The following is a 25,249-nucleotide window of genomic DNA, read 5'->3' on the forward strand; positions in this document are numbered from 1 at the left end:
CCTGTCTGTGAACTCTAACCACAGGTACCTGCAGACCGGGCTTCTCTACACCCAAGGGTGTCTGTCAAGAGAAGTTAAACTCTCAGAGGGTGTTTTAAAGGAGCGAGCAGATACAACGCCCAACAGCTGCAGGCCCCGGTCCATCCACATCTCCAACGTGGGGGCTGAGCACAGACGACTCAGCCGGGTTTTTACCTTCCTTAGTTTCACCAGCTGTGGCCTGTCTGGGGTAGAAGATGGGCGTGAAAGGGAAAGTGATGCTAAAACTATAATCAAAGTGTGGTCTGGAATTAATACTACATTCCTGAGGGCTTTTCTGAAAGAGGAGGTGGAGAAAACAAGTGGAGAAGGTGGACTGATGACGTTCACCTCTGCTTCCTCTGGATGCTAGGCCCTTAAGATGACAAGACAAGAAAAACCAAAGTTTACATCCCCGAGGACAAAGTGCAGAAGAGGAAATGGCAGCAGAACAGAGGCATCGCAGGCACCAAGCCCTGGAAAGCAGAGGGAGGAGGACTGCAGCTGATCAGGGGACGCTGGAAGCTGGCTGATCCTCAGGAGAAGCCAGGAAGGACCGGCGCCTGAGAAAGGGCCAGCAGAGACGAGCGCAGATGGAGGATGGAGGTGGTCCCCACTCCCCTGGAAGAGACAGGCTCTCCTAGACCCCACGGAGCCCTGACGTGGGACACAGGGCCCGCTCATAGGGAGAGCACCCACACTCGGCCAGCTCCATGGAGGTCCAGGGCAGCTTCCCCAATACTGGCAGACAGGTGGGACTCCATTTGGGGAAACCGGCCAGCTGGATCAGAGGAAAGACCTTCCAACATGGGGTCTTGTCCATGCCACACGCTTGCCAGCAGCCATGTGCCGGGTGCAAGCAATCGCTCCCATACCAACAGACACACCACCCGCCGTTTGAGGGAAACCTCTAACAAGAAAGACAGGACCCGGGCAAGGACCCAGGGAAGACATGGGAGGAAGAGCTGGCAGTGCGTCACAGCAGGCAGAGCAGAGCAGAGGCACAGGGTGGTATGGACGAGACACAAGGGGCCCGAGTAGGAACTCCAGAAGGTTAGGGACATGGAGCGGAGGACGCATCAGAGAAATGGCTCAAGAAAGGTCCCCAGAACTAAGGGACAGAAGCTTCCAGATTGAAGCAACATGTCTTTCATCCTGCCCTACATAATTAATGAGAAAAAGGACTCACAAGATTCACCCTAAAATTTCTGAACCTCAGGGATAAAGAAACACTTAAAAGCTTCCGGAGAGGGAAAAGGAAAACCAGAAAGCATCTGCGCTCACAGTAGAAGCTGGTGCTAGAAGATGAGGAGCAAAGCCTTCGAAACTCTATAGGGGGATGATGTCCAACCTAGAGTTCCACAACAAGCCAAACCACAGAGTAAAATAGCCAGGAAGTTCCCAAAAATTCACCTCCCGAGAAGATATGGGAAGATGTGCTGGACAAAAAGAGGGAGATAAAGAAAGGAAGATGAAATCAGAGAGCGAGATGACCTGACACTTGAGACAACTAGGGGAATCAGTGGGAGAGAAAGCACAGCCCCAGCCTTGCAGCCTGCACGGCACCTGTGTGGAGGGCAGGCACCCTGGGGCGACATCCAGACAGGGGCAGGGCTCCCTCACGGCCCTGTTAGGGGCTGGGCAGTGGAGGCAGGGGAGCAGCACAGAAGAAGCAAATGAAAATATGAAGGCAATCACTGCCTCCAGGAGAAGCAATGACTTCCCTAGAAAGGAAACAGTGATGCGTTGTGAGGAATGCTGCACCTCACAGACCCTGTGAACCCTGCCCTCAGAGCCAGCCCGGCAGGGGGGAAAATGAATACACGAGCTGTCTCTCACTGTAGGAAGCCCTTAGGGAGTATCCAAAACAGAGAAAGCAAGAAATGGCCACAAAAAAGCACGTTCTTTAGAAACGGAGCTAGGTATCTCCTTTACCTTCTCCTCACCTCGGGGAACCAGCCAGGGCAGCGAGGGCACAGCCTTTGAAGGAAGCAGACCCAGACCTGGGCCCCGTCATGTTCTGGGGCTGGGAGGCCAGGGCCCTCGCTGACCCTCCCTACTGGTGGGTTAACCTACTGCGGACACGCAGGGCCATTGGCGCTTTCCAGACCTCTTGGTAAAGACAATAAGCCAGGAGGAGCGCCAAAAACTTTCAACGTAAACTTCCCAGTTACAAAGCCTGGTCCCAACCCCAAGTTTTGGAAATTCTTTTCACAATCCATTCCCTCAAATTATTTTCAATCCCAAGCTGTGAGACGTGACTTTCAAAATTTTTAAAAAATACCTTGGAAGATAGTATTTTCTAAACATGTTCTTAAAGAGCTACGATTAGCAATACATTTCAGAAGAACATCTCAGTAAGGAACCAAGGGTCTCCTACCTTGCCACCTTCTTGCTGGAGAGCCGCTTCGCTGGACTGTGCAAAATCAAAATAAACAGGAAAATAGTGTCAGCGAACAGACAGGGAGGAACGGGAGGAAACAGGAAACTCAGGCTGGAGAGATACGGGGCTGGGGGCGTCCACAGGCATGCACCACCCTGCCCCGAGGCAGCTCCATGCACAGAAAGGCCCACTCAGCAAAACGTCCAGAGACACGGGAGCAACTCAGGGGCTTGTCAAGGCCTCAGCAAGTGGCATTACTCCACCCGCAAAGAAATTTCAGATGGAGCCACAACCAGACCTGAGTTCAGAGGCAGACCAGCTCGCTGCGCTGGGTCCGAGCCATCTGCCAGTGCCACATCCCAGAAGCTTTCAAAGCCAAACTGCCCTCCAAATGCTTGGCCCCCAGAGGCCCCTGCCTGAAATGTGACCCGGGCCTGTTTGTAACACGAAAGTTTGTTGTCGGTTTTAACTGAGGCACCCACACTTCACACTCTAAAATCCCGCCTGGCAGTGATTTGAAAAACCTCTCCCACTGCCATTTCGGGGCAGTAAAAACAGAGCATCACAAATGGTCCGTCTGATGTAATTATCTGCAGTGGCAAAAAGGGCCCAACTTACCTTCCCTCTCATTTCTGAAGTCCACAGTTTTATTTTCCAATTTAACTGCTAAACTATTAGCCTCAACCTACAAGAAGATAAAGTCATCTCTCCAAGCACAAGAATGACTGTTGTCTTGGACTTGGAAGAGCCAGACAGGCTGCATCTCTCTTCAGCTCACTCATCTCACACACCTGTGATTCCCTTAAGGTTTGGGTAGAAAAGTCTACTTAGGGAGAAATACATGCTGTACCAGTTACCAATTCACTGCCTCTCAGCTCAAAATTCATCCTTTTTACTTGTTCTGTGGAAATGGATCCGGGCCCTTTGCAAGGTGAGGTTTTGTCGGCTGAGCACACTGGGGAGACATTGTGGGAGGAAGGGTTACTGCAGGCTCTTGGGGCTCCCTGGTGGCACCTTGCTTTCAACTGAGGCTCTGACAGTCACGCTTCAAAATCTCGCCTGAGCAGCTTGCTGGGTGCCGGCGCCCAGCAGCCCCCAGGGGCCAGCAGCCTCCCTCGACATCCCCTCAGGCAGTTTTGTAGTGGAGTGCTTCTGCTGAGACCCTTCCCAGGGAACAGCTTTCCCGGCAGCCAGAGGGCAGATTTCCAGCAAGTTCTAGAAGATAGATTCAACAAGTCCTGCCAGTGTGGCACCATGGTGACATCTCTGCCGCCCAGCCTGCCAGGCCCATGCCCTGTGCAGCAGGGTCCGTCTCAGCCCTGGGGGTGCTGCTCCTCACACAGCTGCTCCTGCCTTCTTCCGAGTCCTCTTTATCTTACTAGCTGATGCCTTGTCACCCCAATCTCTGTTAGAGTCAGTCATTCTTTCCATTCAACTTTCATGTTCAAATTACGCAGTGGCTCCCCTCTCCTGATTGGACCTTGACTGACACTGTACATTTTAACACAAATCTGTTTCATGCTGAGACCACTGAGACTCCCTGAGACACGGGACAGGACAGACTCAGTTTGCCAATCAACCTCTCAGGGACTGGACCAGCAGTAAAGCGATGGGGTTTAGAATTTGAAAATAAACCCCTGGGGAAAGCAGACTTCTTAATTTCTACAAAATGAACTGTTTTCACAGAGGCTCCCAGGTACCTGGAAAATAAAAAACACTGTCGGCACATTCTGAGGCTCACTGGGCAGAAATTACATCTGGTGTCAAGGCTCCCAGATATGGTGTGGACTAAATCACTTTTTTTTTTTTTGAGGAAGATTAGCCCTGAGCTAACGACTGCCAATCTTCCTCTTTTTTTTGCTGAGGAAGACTGGCCCTGAGCTAACATCCATGCCCATCTTCCTCTATAAAACCCGAGGGATGCCTACCACAGCATGGCTTTTGCCAAGTGGTGCCATGTCTGCACCCGGGATTTGAACTGGCGAACCCTGGGCCGCTGAGAAGCAGAATGTGCGAACTTAACCACTGTGCCACCAGCCCGGCCCCTAGATCACTTTTTATCACCCACCAACCATGACCAAATGCATGTTTTGAGGCAATTCTATGGAAACCAACAGGTAAGATTCAGATCTCCTCAACTCGGTGCTTAGGGGGAAACTTCCTGACTAACAGCTGTGTCCTGATTGTAATGATTTTAATGGTACAGGAACCCCTTGGCAGAGTCTTTCTTAGGGAATGGGTAGCTGGAAGTGAGACCCCGCTGGACATGCTGGTCATACTTAGCCATGTCCCAGTCTGTTCTCATCCCCCCCGAAACCTAGCAGAGGTGACCATGGCCATCCTGGGCAGGTGCCCAACATGGGAAAAGATCAGTTCCACGTCAATAGTCCTTGGAGGAGGAGAGACAAGATGCGTGTCTCCAAGTTTACTCTCAAATACCGAGACGACACACCTGTACTCAGACCCACTTAGCAGGAGGGCAAGTCTTCATATGGGAAGGACGAATGACCCCTCACCAGCCAGTCGAGTGATCTTCCTGAAGCACTCGACACCCAGACAAACACACATGAGGCAAAAACCAGCTTTCCCTGAAGCAGAGGCCAGCAGGTCTATGAAATCAGCAGATGCCACACTTCCTCAAATCTCCCTGGGAGGCCCCCCTAAAGCACACTTCTAGCTCCTCATCAGGGTGCTGGGACCCCCAGGCTCCCCTCTGAAGCTGCCAACTGGCCACGCACGCCGTGATCCTCTCTACCTGGTCCATTGGGCATTTGCTGGACTCCGGCCTGTGTTTCGAGTGTTACACAGAACTTGAGGAAAAGGGATCAAGACATCACATGTGCTGGAGCTGGAACTAGGGCAGGACAGCAGGCACAACTGGGCCGTCGGCCACGGCACCAAGCTGGCCTCAGCGAAGGCTCTAAAGGGGCAGGTTCCTCAGGATAGGTCAGTGGCTTCTAGAAGGCTATGCTAAACATGCTGAAACCATCAGGATTGTTTACTTTCTCCCATCTTTTACATATCCTCCTGCCAATTCAAGGCCCCTTCTTCCAGGAAGCCGCCCAGGAGTCCACATCACTGATCAGCACGGGTGACCCCTCCTGCCCAGCATGAGAGCTCTCTGTGGGTCGCACGCCGCCTCTTCTCCAGACCCTCCTCAGAGGGGCCCACCCAGGGGCTTGCTCACACAACAGCCAAGTCAACGACATCCTTAAAGGACATGTTGATATGTACAAACCACCCAAAAATGCTTTCTATAACCGGAGTTTGCAAAGTTCTGAGGAGCCAGCAAAAGGACCTGTCTCCTCCCGGGACACTCACCTGAGCTGCGACTGTGTACAGGGGCTAGAGAGGGAAGCCAAGAGCTTCGACACAAACCAGAACCGGGAGATGGAAAAAAGAAACCAAACAGGGACTGGCAGAGGGCAGGGGGCAGCAGGCACGTGCTGGGGTCCTGGCTGCGTGTTTTAAAAACAGGGTAGCAAAGCTGGATTCTTCTGGTAACGGAGTCTGGGGCAGCCTTACACAAACGAGTTCAGGGAGGTGCTCACCTGGAGCATGCACGCCTGATGTAAACTACACTTCTGATAGCTGTTTACAAATCTGTTTTTACCGACCAAATCTTACTTTGAACTTCCCGGAGCTGTTTCACGTGACCCTCAATTAGAGAAATCTTTCCAGTAAAATGAAAAACGTCTCTCTTTCCCAGCACAGTCTTTCTTTCACATGCTGGATTTCCCATGCAGGACGCACAGCGTCCAAAGCTCGCTTCCACTCGTGGGGACCGAGCAGCGGATGAGACTGGGCATGCACACAGGAGCAAGGAGCGTGCAGGCACTAAACACAGGCTCAGCGCATGCAGGGGAGGGCAGGGCATGAGGGGAGTCTGCTGTCCGCCCGCTTCCCTCTTGACCACAGCACTGGCCCGGCCTCCGGAGGGGGCACCAGAGCGGCCAGCTGGCGGGGTGGGGGCTGCGGGCAGCAGAGTCCCCTCGCCCCTGAACAAGGAGCAAGGCTAGGCACTCTGTCAATTACCTATTCTTTTCAAGATCATTCAGGCGAGCAGAGAGGTCCTCAAGGCGGTTGATTTGTTTGTGGCACTGGCTACAATAAAACTCAAAAGCCTCATCCGTGAGGATGCTGCGCAGCTTTGCAGCAAGCGGGTCAGCGCTGGAGAGAGGAGAGCATCAGTTCAGGAGAGGGCAGTACCGCAGGCCGCCCGTGACTTGACGCGGGGCCGGACAACAGCATTGTCGGCTGAGCGGCTGTGAGGACGGTGGCTCTGGCCTCTAGGCTGCATGAGCCCCCCTCCCTCGTCACCTCTAGGACCCAGGTGCTCAGAGGAAACAGATGCAGTGTCGGCTTCATGGTAAACAAAAGCCCCTCGTTAACACGGAGTGAGTGAGGACACCGCAGTGTCTCCTTCATCAGAAACACATCCCTGTGGGGGTGAAGCACCCAGTGTCCCGTGAAGTCTTCCTTCCTGGGCTGCAACTATCTTATAACTGCTCTCAAAGCCGCCAGGACCAAAGCTACGTGCGGATGATGAGGCAGCAGGGATTCTGTCATTTTTAAGAACCTCATTGGAAACTCAGAATGCCACCAGCCCCCCTGCACTCTAACTCCAACGGCACTTGGGGCCCTGGTGAGGAGCTGCTGCAGGAGAGCCCCTGGGCTTTTGGAAGCCACTGCGGGAGTGCAATTTAAAGAAAGGGTGAAGCGAAACCTCAATTGTAGCGCAGAAGTTACACTCGAGACACGAACAGTGAAACAGTGGGCAGGAGACAGGGACAAACTAGACAAACGGGAAGAGATGACCAACACAGCAAGGCCAGGTCCTTGGGCCCTCATTTCAATACCCCCATGAACGTGGCATCGGAACGGGAGGGCTGCTCGGAGCAAGCACGCTGTTTGCTCACGCACAGCTCCCAGAGATGCAGGTGCACGGCTGGCGGGCAGTCTCGGGGAGGGCACACGGAGAACGCAGGGGGGCCCCGTCAAGCAGCCCTCCCGGCACTGCCCGCCCCAGGTCCTCTGGCCCAGGTGACAGTCTGGGTGAAGAAGAACCTCTCAGTCGCCGGTTTAAAGATACTCAGCCTCTGCTGTTGGCAAAGATGGAGAATTTCAAGAACCAAGCACAAAGAGACTGGCGGACAGGCTGTTCCTCATCTAAGAGGCAGGCATGTCCTCTGACGGCCGCCCCCAGCGACGGGCTGCAAGGCCCACGGGACACAGCACAACTGACGGCTTTCTCCCTGCGCAGCCCTGAGGGGAAGGAGAGCCGGGGAGCAAACAGCTCCGTGAGGAAGGCCTCGCCCTCCAGATACCACAGTTCAGTTCATTCAAAGCCAGAACATCCTGGACAGTTTGGGGATGTGAATCCAAACAACCGATTGTGATGCCAAAGCCTCCTGGGGAGGCAGGTCAAAGGGCACAAACGCCCAGCTACAGAGGAATGGGGCCTGAGCATCTAACGCCCCATCATGGTGACTGCAGTTGACAACACTGTCTTGTATAAATGAAACTTGCTAAGAGAGCAGAGCGTGACTGTTCTCACACACAGACCCACACAAAGCTGCCTCAGTGTCGCCTATAAACCGCAATGCGATCCACAACCGATGGGCTCCGTGCCACGTGCCTGAGCTGAGGCCTCGGAAATCCGGGAACACGGCTGGACGAGACACCTGAGCCAGCCTTCACCCAGGTATGAATCTTCACACTGACTGCGGCATGTTTAATTATATTACAGAAAATAAAACAAGCGCTCTCACCAATTTATGCACCCAAAGGGACACTTCCTCACAAGCAAAGGAGGGGAGATGGGGGGAGGGGGAGCACCGAGCAGGCTGCGTTACCAGGGGCTGAGGAACGTGGGCTCCCTGCAGCCATGCTCCCCGTTGCACAGGGTCTCCGGGGACAGCTCCGCCTCGCTGCCCTCGCCATAGTCCTCGAAGTGCTCCTCGCCACCCATCACCGTGACGACCGACTGGCTGTGCGGGTGGGATCTGCGGGGGCAGAAGAGAAAGACACACTCTGACTCACCCGCGGGCAGCCCCAGGGCTGGGGGCGTGGCCGGGGCTTTCTCGTAGAAATGTGCCGCGAGCCACACGCGTGAATTCAAATGTTCCAGCAGCCATGTTAAGAATAAAAGGAAACGAACAGGTGAAATGGATTTTAACATTTTTTACTTAGCCCAACATACCCAAAAGATGATTTCAAAAGCAAGATTTTTTATGTTCTTTATTCCGCAATCAGTCTTGGCAGCCTCGTGTTCGCTGTGCTCTCCCAGCACGACAGGCTCACACAGCCACGCTGCAAGTGCTCAATGCCCTGCACGGCAGACCGTCAGCTGGAGAGCAGACCCATGTCTAGGCACACTGTCCTCACACAGCCACCGGCTGACGTGAGCACAAGCTTCTGCTGTCATGTAAGACCCAGAGCAGCAGCTCCCAACCAGGGAAGTGAAGGTGTGCCGGCACCTGAGCCCTTCTGAGAGGGAGATCACCGCTCCGTGCTCACCCTCCAGGGAGCAGGGCTGCGGAGCTAGGCAAGGCGCTCAGGTATGGGGTCCTGGGGGCTCAGCTGCACAGCTGCCACCCCTGCCCCTCGGCTGGCAGAGGCTGAGCCGAGCCTGGCAGCCCTGTGCTCTCCCAGAGCTGTGCCGACGGCCGCTCCCCTGCACCAGTGACAGGTTAAACTCATCAGCACTAAGCCCCATGAGGATCTGCCATCCAGGGAACGAGACCTGGAGAGAAGGGACCACCCAGTGCCCCCGAGTCAGGGACGGCAGTGGTCTCTGTGCTCCCCGGGGCCCACACGGCTGCTCAATAGCTGAGCAGGTTCCCATCTCCTGCCCACGGAGCGCACGTCCACTGCGCAGTCCTGAAGCCACTCAGGACGAACCACGATGACTTCTGCACGTGCCCCAGGAGCAACGAAAACGCATGTGCTATTACCCTGGTGCATTCTCAAGCCCCCGCCCGAGCAAACTGAGACGGTGACCTCGGGACGTCTGACCGCTCGCAACAGAGTGCTTCCAAGTCCCTGTCTGCCCTCAGTCCCTCATCTGCTCACACGGAGACAAGAGGGAACCACTCCTTCCAACAGTCACCCTTTTAAATTCAGCACACACAAGAAGACTCCATCTTCCGTTTTGTCAGATTAGCTGCTTGTTTATCAATGAGCCCAGACCCCAGGAGAGAAAACTGCTCTCGGAGAGGAGGGTGAGTCACTGCGGGAGCCCCTCCTGCCTGGAGCACCCACGTCCTTGGGGCTGCAAGGACAAAGCCTGCTATTCCCTCAGAAGGAAAGAGGGCAGGCACAAAGCCCAGCCTCCCTGTAGCTGCTGCTCCCAGGGGAGAGTTTTCCTCATGTCTCCCGGGAGAGCAATAAGGGCCCCACGGGTCACAATGAGGGGCCGGGGGTCACGCAGCTGTTAGGGAACCGGATGGCGATTCCGTACTGAGTCGACAGAAAACCAGTGACATTAGCTTACAGTCAGCATCCTTGCCACTGATAAGCTTTTCAAAACAGAAAATATTCCTCAAATTGGACATTAACATGATTTCGACAAATCACGAGGGCAAGTGTGTTATGCAGCACAAGAGCCTAGAGTTTGAAACTTTCCTGAGAAAAATTAAGACCTCAGGATGATTTCCCAGATTTGTCATTTCTTCAGCTTTCTTTGATTACTTGAATCAAGTTAAATTTAATTAGAAAAATTTAGCTTATTACCTTGAAAAACACTGATAAGAAAGCAACAAAGGGAGCATTGCCAGCCCCTCTGTGTCTTATCCTCACGCTTGGACTGTCGTGGTGTCTCCTTCTCCATCACTACAAGGCACCTAGAGTGGCTTTGCTTCATGCTCCATTTCCACGCACGCTGGGCTTGTGCCCTGGAAAGTGTACTTCCAGGTCCCAGCAGAGCCCAAGGGCCTGCCTGGCCCAACGTGGATACATATCCCACCTCACCTCCACCAGGAGGTCACTTAAGAAAAGCCAAATACATGGAGAGAGACACTGCATCCAAAGACCGGAAGACCCAATATTACGAAGATGTTGATTCTCCCCAAATTCGCCCACAGATCCAGCACAATCCCAACCCAAACCCCAGCAGGTGCTGTTCTCCAGAAAGTAACAAGCTGATTCTAAAATCCACGTGCAAACGCAAAGGGCCAAGACGTGCACCGTGACCGTGAAGCACAGGCTGGAGGACACACACCACCAGCCGGCACGACTTATGACAAGGGTGGAGCAAGGACACGTGGTGCTGACCCAAGAGTGGACAGACACCACACAGAACAGAGTGGACAGTCCAGACACAGGCCACACAGTCAGCCACCTCGTGGGACCTAGGCGACACCCAGACAGTGGAGGAAGGAGGAAACTTTTCAAAAATGAGGCTGAGTCGATTGGACATCCACATGGGAAAAATGGCCCCTACCTCATGTCACACCCAAAAAATCAGTAATGGAGAAATCGCAGATCTGAATGTGAAGGTGAAACAAGACAGTTTTTAAAGGAAAGCAGAAGTAAACATGGTGATGTGGAGTAAACAAAGATTTCTTAGAACACAGAAGCGCTGACCCCAAAGGAAAAATGGATGAACTGAATGAAGTAGCATTAAAAACATCAGTTCCTCAGAGGCACCATGAGGAAAGTGGAAGGGCGACCCACGGAGCTGGAAAAAGACACCTCTGATACACGTGCTGGACCAAAGACCCACACCCAAAATAGACAAGGAACGCCTACAAGTCAGGAAGAAAACGGCAGAGGCCGGGTCCCAGCCGTGGCCTGTTTGGTGGAGCAGGACTGGGACAGAACCACGAGCGTGCATCTATGCGCCACCTCGCGCCTCAACAGCGGAGTGGAATCGTAGCCGCGGAGACCACATGGCCTGCGAGCCAAAACCACTCACTATCTGGCCTTTTACAGAAAAAGTTTGCAGACCCTGCAATAAACAAATGGGTAAGAGACTTCACAAAAGAGGATTTCCAAATGGGCAATAAACGCAAGAAAGGGTGCTCACCCTCATGGGTCACCTGGGAAGTGAACATGAGAACTATCCCGCACGGATGCTCCACCCCACGCCCCCCAGAAAACAAACACGAGAAAGCAGACAAGGCCAGGTGCTTGGAGCAAGCAGAGCCCCACAGGCAGCCGGCGGACGGGCAGCGACCCTCCCCTCCCTGTCACTGAACTGCAGTAAGTGCAGTAACAAAGCACACGTGCGTGCTCCAGGTGCACCACCATCCCATTCCTGGGCACAAACCAGGCCACCAGAAGACAGGTAATGTTTACAGCAGCTTTATTCAAAAAACCAAAACAGTAGGGGGCCAGCCTGGTGGCGTAGTGGTTAAGTTTGCACTCCGCTTTGGCAGCCCAGGGTTCACAGGTTTGGATCCCTGCGCAGATCTAGCACCGCCCATCAAGCCATGCAGTGGCGGCATCCCACATAAAACAGAGGAAGAGTGGCTAACAGATGTTAGCTCAGGGACAATCTTCCTCAAAAAGACAAAACAAAACAAAAACAAAAACCCAAAACTGTAAACTGCCCAAATGCTGTTGACAGTACATTAAAACGCTGCAGCATATCCACACAATGGAATGCTCTCCTAATAACGGAAGTAAACAATTTACAACTGTGAACAAAGATGTGGATGGCTCTCACAGCCACAATATGAAGTGAAAGCAGCGAGGTGTAAAAAGGGTGCCCACTGTGTGATGACACTTAGTGTGGGACAAAACCAGGCAGAGGGAGGCTGCTGTGCGGAGCTAGGCACCTGGGGGTGGGGGGGTCACGGCTGCGGGCGCGTCCGCACACTTAGACAGGGGTGCTCACGAATCAGGGTGGAACACTCCAATTAAAGAGAAAAGACCAAAAACCCTGTGAGGGCAAAAAAACCCCACAATGAAACAAAATAAGCAAAATAAAACCAAACCACTTCCAAGGCTGCCAAGCAGGGTGGCTTCCCCAGCAGCACAGGGCAAAACCACGAGCTCTCATTCGGGTCCACGTGGCCCCGTGGCACTTCCCGAGCCTGCCTCCTCCCCTCACTGGTCCTCAAATGCAGGGACGCACCTGGGGCGGGGCGTGGGGGGAGATGAGAAGAGCAGGCCTAGCTAGGGGTACTGTGAAGATTAAGGGGTTCTCAGATCCTGCAGGAAGACATTCCCTGAATACCGTGTCTTGCCCTGGTTTATAAGAACTGTGATGACAAAACCCAAAAGACTGAGCCCAAGTTTTTCTCCCACAATTTCTACCTCAACAGCCAAAGAAGTTGTGCAATGCTTACAGCCAGTGTCATCTGCAGGAGGAGCAGCCCCAGATAGGGAGGTCAGCTGTGACCAGGTATGCTCAGGGCCACTGGGTGTGGGCTGTTACCTGGACTGGAGGCCTCACTGCAGGGTCCACACTCTCCTGGAGGCCCCCTCACGATTCTAAACCACTCTCTGACACAAACCCCTCCATGGACCCGCCTCGCCCATCAGAGCCGTTGCACGGTGTCCCAGCGAGCAGAGGCAGAGCACAGACCTGCCTGGGAGCAGCAGGAGGGCCCCGTGGCCTGGCTCCTCCATGGCGTCCAGGCACTCAGAGGGCACGGCCGAGCCACCCGCGCTGTCCGTGTCCCCTTCAGGCTGCAGCTCGGGGTGCACCAGGGTGCTCGTGTCCTCATCGGTGAAGGTCTCGCACTCGCTGTAGGTGCTCTCGGAGCCCATGTACGCGCTGTCTGTTACCTCGTTGGCCTAGGAGAGAGCGCCAAGGGTCAGTCCGGCCCCTGGGAAAGAGTACACCCGTGTGGGGTGCAGCACAGTAAGAGCACTGCTGTGGGCATGGAGAGACCGTGAGGTCGTCCCCACTGCAGGGAGGAGTCCCCACTACATTTCTAAGCAGAAACTTCAGCTTACAAAACAATTCGATATTTAGAAATTGAAAAACAGGCACATGTCCAGGAGCAGAGAAAACTATTGGAGTAATTTTTTGTTAGTTACATAAATATACCTAAAACAGACAGAAAGCATCCCGACGTGTTATAATAAACCCCAGCAGAACTACCCATTTTTGGCTTCCAACATTGGAATTATTTGTATCCAAAGAATTAACATTCCACAGTGTAAGAATATGCCTTTTTAAATTAAAAAGTCATCATCAATACGTTACATATGTTCAGGCTATGGCTTTGAAATTCAATTATGTGGTCTAACCTCAAAATGCTAATTAATCAATTATTTAACCGATGAATTATGTTCATCGGTTAAATGTCCACCTTCCTGCTAAACATGTCTTTGTTTTCACTCTCATGGACCCAGCGCCTAGCATAGTGCCTGGCATATAGTAGACTGCAAATACGTGTGGGTTGTACAAATGAAACTAAAGAACCATTAAACAGGCCATTTTTTCAACTTATAATCTCGACTTTAATTAAAATGCAATTGTACTGGTTAGGTAAAGGAGCCAAAACACTTCATGCTCAGAAGATTTTGAGGTTAACAATTTGCAAACAAATAAGATTTCAGAAAAGCAGCTGGAGAGAGGTGCCCTTTGCGCTCTGGTTCTGGCATCAGGAGAGGGGGACAGTGCTCAGATGCTCTGCGGTAACAAAAGGTCACCAGGCCACGGCTAACCTGGAGGGCGACCAGAGGGCCCTGCCCGGCTACACCCCCTCAGGATCCTCACCCGAGCCCATGGGAGCCGGCTACGGCCGATGAGAGGCTCAGGGTCCACTCTCGGTCTACGCGTGATCCTGGACACACGACTCAACCACCCCGAGCCCTGTTACCTCATTTGTAAAGTGGAGTTGTAAATGCTGATCTCTCATCACAACCACATGGGATCAAGAGAGACCACACAGGCAGGTGAGGATCAGAAACGGAAAGACTGTGGGCTCACGTGTCACTGGTGAGCGGAGCCACCTGTGAAGCTGGAATGAAGTAGGGAATGACATGAGATGTACCTACTGCAGGTGTTCAGTGACAGCATCTATATTTCAAAGGGAAAACCCAATCTTCCTTGAACCTAAGGTAACTAAGAAATTCATAAAAAATGTTCACTTCAAAATCTGAAACCAGAGAGTCACTTGAAGAGGCGCCCCCTCCAGCTCTGCTCACCGTCACTGAGCAGGCGCAGGCCGGCTGGTCACTCCACCTGCGGGCAGCACAGGCAGAGACGGGCTGTCCGGGCCAGACAGGCGCAGTCTGCCAGAAGCTGGGCCCGTAGAGGGTGGCACAGCAGAGCAGGCACAAAATCCCTAGCCAATTCCTGCTGTCCTCTGAGGGGTGGCACTGCACACTCACATGGGGGTACTGCCCAAGAATCACCCGAGAGCACAAGGAAAGCTCCCCCTGACTCCAAACAATAGCCACAGACCAGATCAGCTATTCCGGATTTAGCCGGAAACTCCTCAAAGAACACTGCTCTTTGTCTGCAGGACGGTCCTATGGAGACTCCCTCACCTCAATCTCTCAGTCCTCAGACCAGGAAGCAGGCGGGGCCCACACACCCCAACCTGCACCAGGCAGAGACCCTCTGAGATGGTTTCCTGTAGTGAACAGAACTTGACTCTCGAGGCCAGCTTTTAAAAAGCCAACAGCTGGCACTTTTGACAGATGCAGGATGCTCCGCTCCCACCAGCATGGACTCCATGCCCTCGATGGGCAGCTCAGCACTTCTAAGAGCAAACTGATTTAACGCCAAGCTAAGTGTTTGCCCCTGAGAAAGGGAAGGAGGGCCGGGCACTTGGGCTTGTTAATTTTACCCACAGGGAGCTCCCATCAATAGTGCGGCTGAGGCTGGGGCTGCAGCACAAGCTTCCTTAGAGCTTGGACAGCACAGTTCAGGATGGAAGCAACTCCCCACCGACACGGGGACGTGAGGCAGACGCTACACAAACAATGGCCACAGAGGGGCATGCCCATGCTCAGTCCTGGGCAGCTCACCAGCCTGTAAACAGACAGGAGGGCGAATGCCTCCCACCTCAACTCCTCATTCTAAAGCAAACCCACTCCTCCTGCACTGATGGAGAGTCACACAGAAATGAATGGTTCCCACTTCAAAAAAGGCTGTATGTTTGCATCTACTCCTTACTTTGCCCCAAATTAGAAACAAACGGGGTCCTGGAGGTCCCATCCCCACAGCACTGCTACAAACACTCAGACACCCTGGTGGGGGTGTGGGCAGTAAACAGCCTCTTACCCAGAGCTTCCTAGCGGCCTGCAGGCACATGGAGTGGCCCCAAGGGGACAGGGGACTGTCGGCTCAGTGAGCAGGACCCAGGATGAAGCCCAAGAGGGCTGAGTGGGCCAGGAGGACAGGGACAGTCATTGCATAGGTGCTCCCCCCGCCCCCGGCCGCTCACCCAAAGGATCAGCTTTTACTGGTCAAGGCTGCCATGAATAAATGTCAGCAAGCCAGGGGGTTTTCCAGGGCAGTTGGGTAAACAGCTGCCCTCCAAGAGAGGCAAAAAATCATCTCAGAGCATGGTGCACGTTCACCACGGTCTACCAGACAGGCACAGGAACAGCTCACACAGCATGGTGCACACTCACCATGGTCTACCAGACAGACACAGGAACAGCTCACACAGCATGGTGCACACTCACCACGGTCTACCGCACAGAGGAACAGCCCACAGAGCATGGTGCACACTCACCACGGTCTACCGGACAGACACAGGAACAGCTCACAGAGCATGGTGCACACTCACCACGGTCTACCGGACAGACACAGGAACAGCTCACACAGCATGGTGCACACTCACCACGGTCTACCGGACAGACACAGGAACAGCTCACACAGCATGGTGCACACTCACCACGGTCTACCGGACAGACACAGGAACAGCTCACACAGCATGGTGCACACTCACCACGGTCTACCGGACAGACACAGGAACAGCTCACACAGCATGGTGCACACTCACCACGGTCTACCGGACAGACACAGGAACAGCTCACAGATATGCCCCATGGGTTCATATCTGCCACCCGACCGGACCGAGCTTTGCTCAGAAGCCCAGGAGTCTATGCTATCAACTTTAAAATGTTTAGAAATGACACATGTTAAGATGAACTCATTGAAAATCGAAGTGCATCTTAGAAAACTTCCCTCTGTGTTAACGTTACCATCACCATTTACCAAGGATCACCCATGCACAGACAAGGAAGTCTGTGTTTGAGCCATCAGCGAGGAACTCAGGTGTGACCAACCCTGCCTGGGGTGCCCACCATCCAGGTCAAGGTCCCTCCAAGGGAAACTGACTGCTGGAAACACTGTGAGCCCGTGTCCCTCCGTGGTGCAGCCTCCTCTTACCCTCAGACGCTGGCCCGCGCAGCCTCACAGGCTGAGGCCTGGCTCCGCACACTGGCTCCGGGAAGGGAGTGCTCTTGGAGATGGCCTCCCCATCGTGTCGGAAGATGGGGACTTCCGCCCAGACCAGTGGCTGGCTTCTCTCAATCGACAACAACGTGGCCTTCCTTCTTGCTAGTTCTGCTGGGGTTTCTGCAAAACCTATGTGTTCACCTGAAGGTACATCCCTGCCTCGAAAAAAGTTTAACCTGCTCCCAGACACGCTCCATTAAACCTTCTGCTGTGCTGGCTAAGGAGGGGGCAAAGTTCAGGAAGTGTCCTCGCTGAGTGTTTAACAAGCAGTTTAGTCAGATCTCAAAACAAAACAGCTTTTGTTCTTGACTTTCTAACCTTTCTGATAACAGTTTGCACAGGACATATTTCCCCGTCACTGTATGAAGGCAGCTCTCTTCTCTAGATGCCGCGAGTGGGAGAAGGAGGGAGGGACAAAGAAGGCACAGGAGGCACATTTCTTATTGTCCCTGTTTGCACCTGATCTCTCTGTGACTTTCCCACCGCCCTTCCAAAAATCCTGGGAAACTTGCACTTCATCCCCTGCCTCGCTCAGAGTCTCAGATGAGGAGCTTCTTCCCATCCCATGAACACCAGGGACAAACCTTAATTCACCCCTCACCTCCTCACCTTCTTCTCAGAAACTCCACATCAGTAATTTTCTCCTGGGAGTTCTGTTACAAGCTCAGGGGAAACTCAGGAGCGTCAGGACCTGGGAGCAGGAGTGCATCATAGTTAACCACCCAGGGTACCCCTGACCAACGTCGTGTGCCCAGCCAGAAGACCAATACAGAGCTTACTTATCTCAGAAGATCACGGGCAGAGATCTCCACATGTGACATCTGGAGATAACGCACACTCTCCGCTCATATTTTTACTGGCTTTTTAAGATTACATGATGTGCAAGCTTTTTTAAAAAAGGAGCAATCTTTCTATAAATTTCACAGTACCTACTTCCACTCCCCTAAAACTTACATCTAAAAACCTTATAAAGCATAAAAAGACATGAGGAATCTTAAACGTATATCTAAGCAAAAGAAGTCAGTCAGCAAAGGCCACATGGTCTGTGACTCCAACCGTATGACGGTCTGGAAAAGGCAAAACACGGAGACAGTAAAAACATCAGTGGCTGCTGGGTGCTAGTCGGGAGGGAGGGGAGAATTAGGGAAGTACAGATGGCTTTTAGGGCCTTGAAAACATTCTGTATGATAATACAACAGTGGATACATGTCATACACATTTGTCAAAACCCATAGAACATATACCACCAAAAGAGAACCCTAATGTCAACTGTGGACATCAGTTAGTAACAAAGTATCAATATTGGTTCATAAGTTACAACAAATGTACCATCACCTACTGCAAGACGTTTGTGATGGGGAACCAGTCGGAGCGTGCGTGGGAGGATGCAATGGTAACTCTGTACTATCTGCTCCATTTTCTGTAAACCTAAAACTGCTAAAATATAAAGCCTATTAAATTTTTTTAAAGTGACCAAAAAAACTCAAAAAGAAATGTTTCCTCCATTCTGAAAAAACTAGGATCCAGAAACTTGAGCAGCACTCCTTTCATACTCTGAAACGCTGGGGTCCCAGAGGCACCAAGCACTAGGAGGGAGCCAGCCCACCCCACAGGCCCAGCACCAGAGCTGCGGGGTCCACCAGCAGAGGACAGGAGGGGCCGGGGTGGGTCAGCACCCCTGCCCGCTCAGCCCAGGCTTCGGGAGGCAGCCCACACCAGTGGCTCTCACCCTTTCAGACCAAAGGGCCCCTTTCAGTACAAATGTGTTGATGCCTCTTTATGATCCCAAGTAACAAAACTCACTGAATGCGTTTCCTGGGGCTGCCATATCGCATTACCATCAACTGGGGGCTTAACACAACAGAAACGTAGCCCCCCACGGTTCTGGAGGCCAGGAGTTGGAAATCAAGGGGTCAGCCCAGCGGAGGCTCCAGGGAGGGTCCTTCCTGCCTGTCCGGCTTCTGGTGGCTCCCGGGGGTCCTGGGCTTGTGGCGCATCACTCCAACCTCTGCTCCGTCCTCATATCGCCTCTCCCCTGTGTGTCACCTCCCTTCTCTTCTAAGGACACTCATCACTGGATTTAGGACCCACTTTGCCCAGCAAGAGCTCATTTCCAGGTGGACAGATCTTCTGAGAGACCACCATTCAACCCACTACTCCCACCTACACATAAACATAAAAAATCGATGTAATGCCCTAACAGAAACATAAGAGGAATAAAACGAAAGACATGGATGATAAAGCGGGAGTACTAGTACATAACTGCGCAGGCCTGACTCTGCCAGGAGACGCGATAAAGGGCCTGATACTCACCAACTACAACTGCGGGGAACGCAATTCCCTAGACACTCCGAACAGAGAAGGCGGCTCTGCCCCTGACCTAGATGCATTCCTGGAAAACTCAAGGTGTGTCAAAACGCAAAGGGCCTTCCACGCGTCGTTGTGAAGGGAGCTGGGCCCTATGCAGGCCACAAAAGCAGCCTCTTCATGGTCACGGGGTCTGACTGTTTGTTGGAAAGCTGACATGTCAGTCCTGCACACCCGAGGCCCCCGCCCAGCCATACTGTGCCTCGCAGCCAGCACAAGTGCTAGCTGGGCACCTGACCTCCATATGCCAGGACCGAGCCTGGCACTCCTGGGTTAAACACAGGATGAAGACACCAACCTCAGCCAAACGGGGGACAAAGACGGGTGGGCCCTGCCCTCGGGGGCTCAGGTCTGCTGATACTTTGGGACAAAGCTGTGATGGGTGAACACTCCCAGGTGGCCTGGGTTCTGCGCTGGCTAGACAGTCAGGACATGGACCTGCACTCTCTGAGGCTGCTGGACGCCTGGGGCAGCTTCCCAGAGCAGGGACCTGAGACACTGAGGGCAAGCGGTGGAATCCGGTGGTACCTTAGTGCTCAGCTCAGAGGGGCTTTCACCAGCCATTCTGTGCAGCTTCTCATTTGACAAAGGAGCCAAGGGGCAGAGGACTGAAGTGTAAGGCCTCAGGCCCAACCTGTTCCCCTCGCCCCTCGCTGGGCAACGAACGGAAGGCCGAGGGCGAGAGGTCCCCACTGCCTTCCCAACAGCTCTTCAATGCTCAGGGTGACTCGCGTCTTTTTAGAAAAGAAAAAACGCCAGCTCCAGCCACTCAGATTCTCCTGGCATCTGCCCCCAGCTGGGGGACGCAGTTACGGCAGCCCGTCTCCTGTGGCCGTGCGCGCAGACCTTCTCCCTGCTGCGGCAGAGGACAAGACACCCACAACCATGGGTGATGCGACCACAGCGGCCCTGGAGTCATACGGGGGCAGGGGATGAAGGAGGGGGAGGTGCTAGTGAAATGTCCCTAGACCCAGAAAATGGTTTGCAATTTGATAAAACGAAACCGACGTGTCCCCTGCTCTGGCCTTGCTCGGTGGCCTGGCAGAAGGTGACAGCAACATCACCAGAGAGCCCCAAGTGCCAGCCCATCCCTCTGCTGACAACAGGCCCCGAGGGGGTCTCCTGCCACGGCCTTGGGTGCACAGCACTTGGGGCAGCCACATCAGCCACCACCACGGCCACGAGTGCCACCAGCATGCATGGCCGGAGAGTGAACGCTGCCAGGCCCTCCACGCGCTTTCTAGAGATGCCCTGGGGACACTGAGGGAAGCAGGGTTTAGAGCGCTAAAGGAAGAAGCAACGTCAAAGTCCTTCTCAGCCCTCCCATGAAACCCACTTGCCTCAAAGGTGACAAAGTCGTCAAACTCATCGGAGCAGGCTGGTGGCGCCTCGTCCTGGGCTGGCGCGACGCAGAGCTGGCCATCGGAATCTGCAAAGAGAAGACCAGGCTCAGCAGGCCACCCAGACCTTCCCCAGGGGGGCCAAGGGGAGGTGCAGGAGTGGTGAAAGCGAGTGGGCCGCGGACTGGCCGGGGGTACCCCCGAGAAGAAAGCGGTGTGGCGAGACTGGAAGGCGGGTCCCCACTGGAACAACACTCCGAGTTCTGAGGGGGCTGTGGAGGCCAAACGATAAAAGGTTTGATTCGTCCAAGAGCTGGACAGCACCGTGAAAGAAAAAAGGTGGGACACCAAGCTCTGTGACACTGCCGATGGCTCTAGAAAGCATTAGGTGCCAGACGTAAGTTTTTAAAAAATTTCTACGTGTTTGGAGAGGCGTCGGTATGAAGAAATGATACCAAAGTAACATTTGTCCCTGGTGCTGGACTAAAGGGCAGTTTTGCTTTTCTTTTTTTGCTTAACTTTATCTTCTACAATACACGTTTAATTTTATAATAAGAAAAAGTTTAAAGGAAAATCTATCTTCTCATGATGGACAGAACGCAATTCTGACAAAAGCAATGGAGACATGACTTCTCAAACAGGACCAGTCCCCACAGCAGCGGCCTCCTTCTGTGGGGACGGGCCCGGCACCCACAATCTCGCAGCAATGTCCAGGTGCAGCACGTTCCAAAGGGCATGCAAGTGAGGGAAGATGTGTACGTTTCCTGGTGTTGTCGCACTACTGTCATCTTGTCAGATAAGAAGTATGCATTCGGTCTCTGTGTGATTCCCGGCACAGAGCTCCTAAAACCCTGGGGATTTCCTGAGTGGTGGGATGAGAGAAGCCCCTTTTAATTTGACCTGGGTTTACACTAACAGGCGACTCTGGGAGGGTGGGGGCCTGGTTGCCAGGGGAACCAACCATGTGATTAAGGGGTTGGAATTTTCAGCCCACCCCGAACCTCTAACCTGGGGAGGGGAGAGGCTGGAGACTGACCTAATCACCAACGGCCAACGACTTAACCAACCATGCCTATGTAAGGGAGCCTCCATAAGAAACCCCAAATGAGAGGGTTTGGCGAGCTTCCAGGTTAGTGAACAATCCACATGCGGGGAGGGTGGTGCCCCCCAAACTCCACAGGGACAGAAGCCCCCGCCTTCCGGACCCTTCCAGATCTCTGCTATTTACCTCTTCATCTGGCTCTTCACTTGTAGCCTTTATAATAGCCTTGATAATAAACTGGTACAGTGAGCAAAGTGTTTCCCTGGCTTCTGTGAGCTATTCAAGCAAATTACCCAACCTGAGGAAGAGTCGTGGGAACCCAGACTGGCAGTCAAGTGTGGTGACCAGGGCACCTGAAGTGGGGTCTGTGCTAACTCCAGCATTTGGTATCACAATGAATTAAATCGTAGGACACCCGGGTGGCGTCCACAGAGAACTGGAGAACTGCTTGGTGAGGAAGACCCACACACTGGGTGTGGAGCATCGTGAGCAGAAAACGGATCATAGTAGTGACTGCTTGTCTAAAATATATCAGGCACTGGGACATGTCAGTTACTCATTTGGCATACCCCACACAATCTAACATAACATCAATCGCCTATTCAAAAAGTGAAGTGGAGTCTTTTCAGGCCAAATGGGACAGCAAGCTCCCCTGGACCTCCTGGGAAAGCACTTTGAAACGGTCAACGCTGGCTTCCTCGTCCAGGACACTCTTCTTTGGCATCTGGACACGTGGGGAAAACTCTGTCGTCTGCCACCACAGCCCCCTGCTGGGTTCTGAAGGGTCAGGGTCTGAGGTCACCACGACAGCCTGGGTGACCGGGAAGGGAGCACGGACATTGAAAGACCCTCCCTACAGAGCAAGAGCCGGATGCAGCTGTCTGCCCTGTTTCTAGAGGGCTCTCTCAGTTCAAACAGAGTAACGGTGCTTCCCCTCAACAAGTGTGCGACTCAAACACTCAGGACCCAGTGTTATCAGACGCCGCTGCCAATGCAGCGCTGCTGGGCCTTTGTTTTAAGAACCGTGGGCACTTTCGTTGCTACTGTTCTCTCTTGTTTTCCCTGGGAACGTGACTGTATCTGAGGGGGTCAGACTGTGGCCAGAGTGAAGGAGCCTCAGGGCATGGCAGGCCCGACCCAGAGCGGAGCAGCCCTGCCCTCTGGACCCACACTAGCTGCCCGCCCACCGGCTGCAGCGCTGGGATGCCCACGTGGGAGGTGTGGGCCTTCGGGACAGATGGACCTCAGCAGGACTCCATGTGCTTTCCTTGACGGGGGAGAGGGTTGCTGTGGACAGAGTTCCCGGTTTCTGAGGCAAGGGAGTGGGCGAGGACCAATTACCCCAGTGCTGTTTGAGGCCGCACGCATATTTTATAGAAGACTAGACTGTCCTTGGCCTATCTTTCCCCTTTTGAATGTTAACAGTCTTGCTTGCACTTCCCAAAACTGAAACACAGAATTCAGTTTCTTGGGGCCGGCCCCGTGGCCAAGTAGTTAAGTTCGCACGCTCCGCTTCAGCAGCCCAGGGTTTTGCCAGTTTGAATCTTGGGCGCGGACATGGCACTGTTCATCGGGCCATGCTGAGGCGGCATTCCACATGCCACAACTAGAATGACCCACAACTAAAAATACACAACTATGTACCGGGGGGCTTTGGGGAGAAAAAAAATCTTAAACAAAAAAGAATTCAGTTTCTCAAAGCACAGCCCATGGTTTCAGACACAGCGGACACGTGCTCAGATCCCAGTGGAGGTAAACGCTCCAGGAGTCTGCCCCGCACGGCAGAGAGGGAGACACGAATGTGACTGGTGTTGTTACACTCTCGATGGGAACTACACATCATTCTTCTAGGAGTTTTCTCTATAAGAACCAAAACAATTTTCAATTAAGGGGAAGTTTTTAACGTGCATTTACCTTATTCTCGCAGAGCCTGCAGGGAGGGGTGAGCCAGCACAGTGGCCTATTTGTAACAATTCCCTCCCTATCTCATTCTATTCCTGAAACAAGGCCTCTGGCTGAGGCAGTAAGAATCTCCTTGCACTTTCCTGCAAACTGGGTCAAGACGCGTGTCGCTTGCTGTGCCGCTCCTCGACGCGGAGTCAGTCTACAGACAGACAGGCTGTGCGGCCAGCATGCACAGTGGAGGCAGGACCCGAAGTGAACCTCAGGGAACGCAGCGCGGGCAGTTGTGCTGCTTCCAAATGCTGCGAGACAACCATTTCAAAACCATCTCTGACTTGCTTTTATTCCATGTCATTTTCACCCTCCTTTACTAACAAAAGTTAAGTGACAAAGTCAAACTACCAAAGAAGCCAAGCCAAGCCAGCTGCCTGAGCCCACTAGGCAGCACTGCCCCACCAAGCCCACTGGCTCCAAGAGACAGTGCTGCCGAGCAGGCGCGGAGCTGCAGGCCGCCCCACACACCAGCCCCCAGGAGCCTGGGGACCGACCCTGAGGCCTCCTGCTGAGAAGGCCAAGTCCTCCCACAGCGCCCACAGCCTAGCTGCAGCCCACTGCCCTCACCTCCATCTTTTGACTGGTCACCCAACCTGCCCACTGGCCTCCCCATGCCCTGCACGTGCCGGCTGCCCCTCAGGCGCCTCCCCCTGGGACCCTGCTGCTCCTTCCCAGACTTTCTCAGGGAGGCCCCCTGACCCCCAGCTTCACCACTTCCTGAGCTCCTGTCCCCTTCTAGCTGTCCGGCCCCTCTGTTTGTGGGCTGTCCTCCACTAGAGGGCCCACTCCCGAGGGCAGGGGATTCTGCACTCCCGTTCGCGCAGGGTCCTGGGAGCCTGGGATGGTCCAGGCCCGCACAGGTCTCAGCTGTGCCCCTCTTTGCTGTGGCCCCTCCATCCAGCCTGATTCGAGCTCTCATCAGTGCAGCTCCCCCGAGCCAGGCCACTCAAGGACCCTGTTGCCCCATCTGCTGCCCGGGCCCCAGCAAAGCCAAAAAGGAGGGAGGGTGGGTCACCAACCCTGCCCACAGCCCCCTCGACCAGAAACCCCAGCGGCAGACTGTCCCCCAGTGTCCAGGGCCCGCCACCTCACCTCAGCAGCAGGGGTCTGCTCTGCGCAGGCCAAACTCGGGACCGAGGGGACACCACCTGCAATGTACCCCACGATGTGGCGTCACGTGGAGAATGAGCCTTGCCCTCTGGGGACACTTCTATTCCAGGGTGTTCTCGCCACTGGAAAGACACAGCACCACCTCCTGGAGCATCCCCGTGAATGCCAGGACTGGCTGGGAGGTTTGCACTTTTAATTAAATCAAAGTGGGAATATTTATCAAAAAGAATGCAAAAATAATGACACTCAAACAACCCCCATGGGGCTTACCAGTGTGTGTGGGCCAGCCCGAGGCAGAACTTTAGCCAAGTGTCATCAAGGGGGCTGCTCCCGACTTAGAACTAAGCGACCACAGCCAGACCAGGTGCTGTGGGGATGGGGAGAGACCAGGTGAGAAGGCCAGGGGAGCCAGCAGAGGCCAGGCCAGGAGGCAGCCCACACGCAGCAGCAGCTGGAGCGAACTCTGGATGGCGACAGAAGGTCCCTGGCCAGCTCCTCACAGGCAGAGCCCCAGAGCCCCCACGGCCGTGTGTGGGGCTCCCATCTGCCAGCCCTGGAAGGACAGAGGGCGCCCCTGCTGCAGTGGGAGAGCCAAAAAGGAGGGAGGGTGGGTGGCGGGTGCAGGCGGAGGCCCCTTAGTGCCCCATGGTGGATAG

The 25,249-nt window shown here is 53.8% G+C and overlaps 1 protein-coding gene across 8 annotated transcripts in view; it reads right to left on the reverse strand.

Annotated features, from left to right (window-relative positions):
- The window catches only part of RAB11FIP3 (RAB11 family interacting protein 3), an 81,254-nt gene that overhangs the window by 12,204 nt on the left and 43,801 nt on the right, over window positions 1-25,249 (reverse strand). For 5 of the 8 annotated variants that reach the window (XR_011524649.1, XR_011524650.1, XR_011524647.1 and 2 more), the window contains 5 exons: window positions 20,486-20,574; window positions 12,936-13,147; window positions 8,257-8,406; window positions 6,437-6,571; window positions 2,399-2,434 (listed from right to left, as the gene is read on the reverse strand). Coding sequence is in view for 4 of the 8 variants with exons in the window: in XM_070567229.1 (XP_070423330.1) it covers window positions 2,399-2,434; window positions 6,437-6,571; window positions 8,257-8,406; window positions 12,936-13,147; window positions 20,486-20,574 (622 nt within the window). In the remaining 4 variants the exon portion in view is untranslated. Of the gene's footprint in view, window positions 1-2,398; window positions 2,435-6,436; window positions 6,572-8,256; window positions 8,407-12,935; window positions 13,148-16,709; window positions 17,016-20,485; window positions 20,575-25,249 lie in introns of those variants that run through there. The other 3 variants (XR_011524648.1, XM_070567228.1, XM_070567230.1) reach the window with 2 other exon arrangements.

This window comes from Equus przewalskii, chromosome 12, assembly GCF_037783145.1.
Source record: "Equus przewalskii isolate Varuska chromosome 12, EquPr2, whole genome shotgun sequence".
In the NCBI taxonomy this organism is placed as follows: Eukaryota; Metazoa; Chordata; class Mammalia; order Perissodactyla; family Equidae; genus Equus; species Equus przewalskii.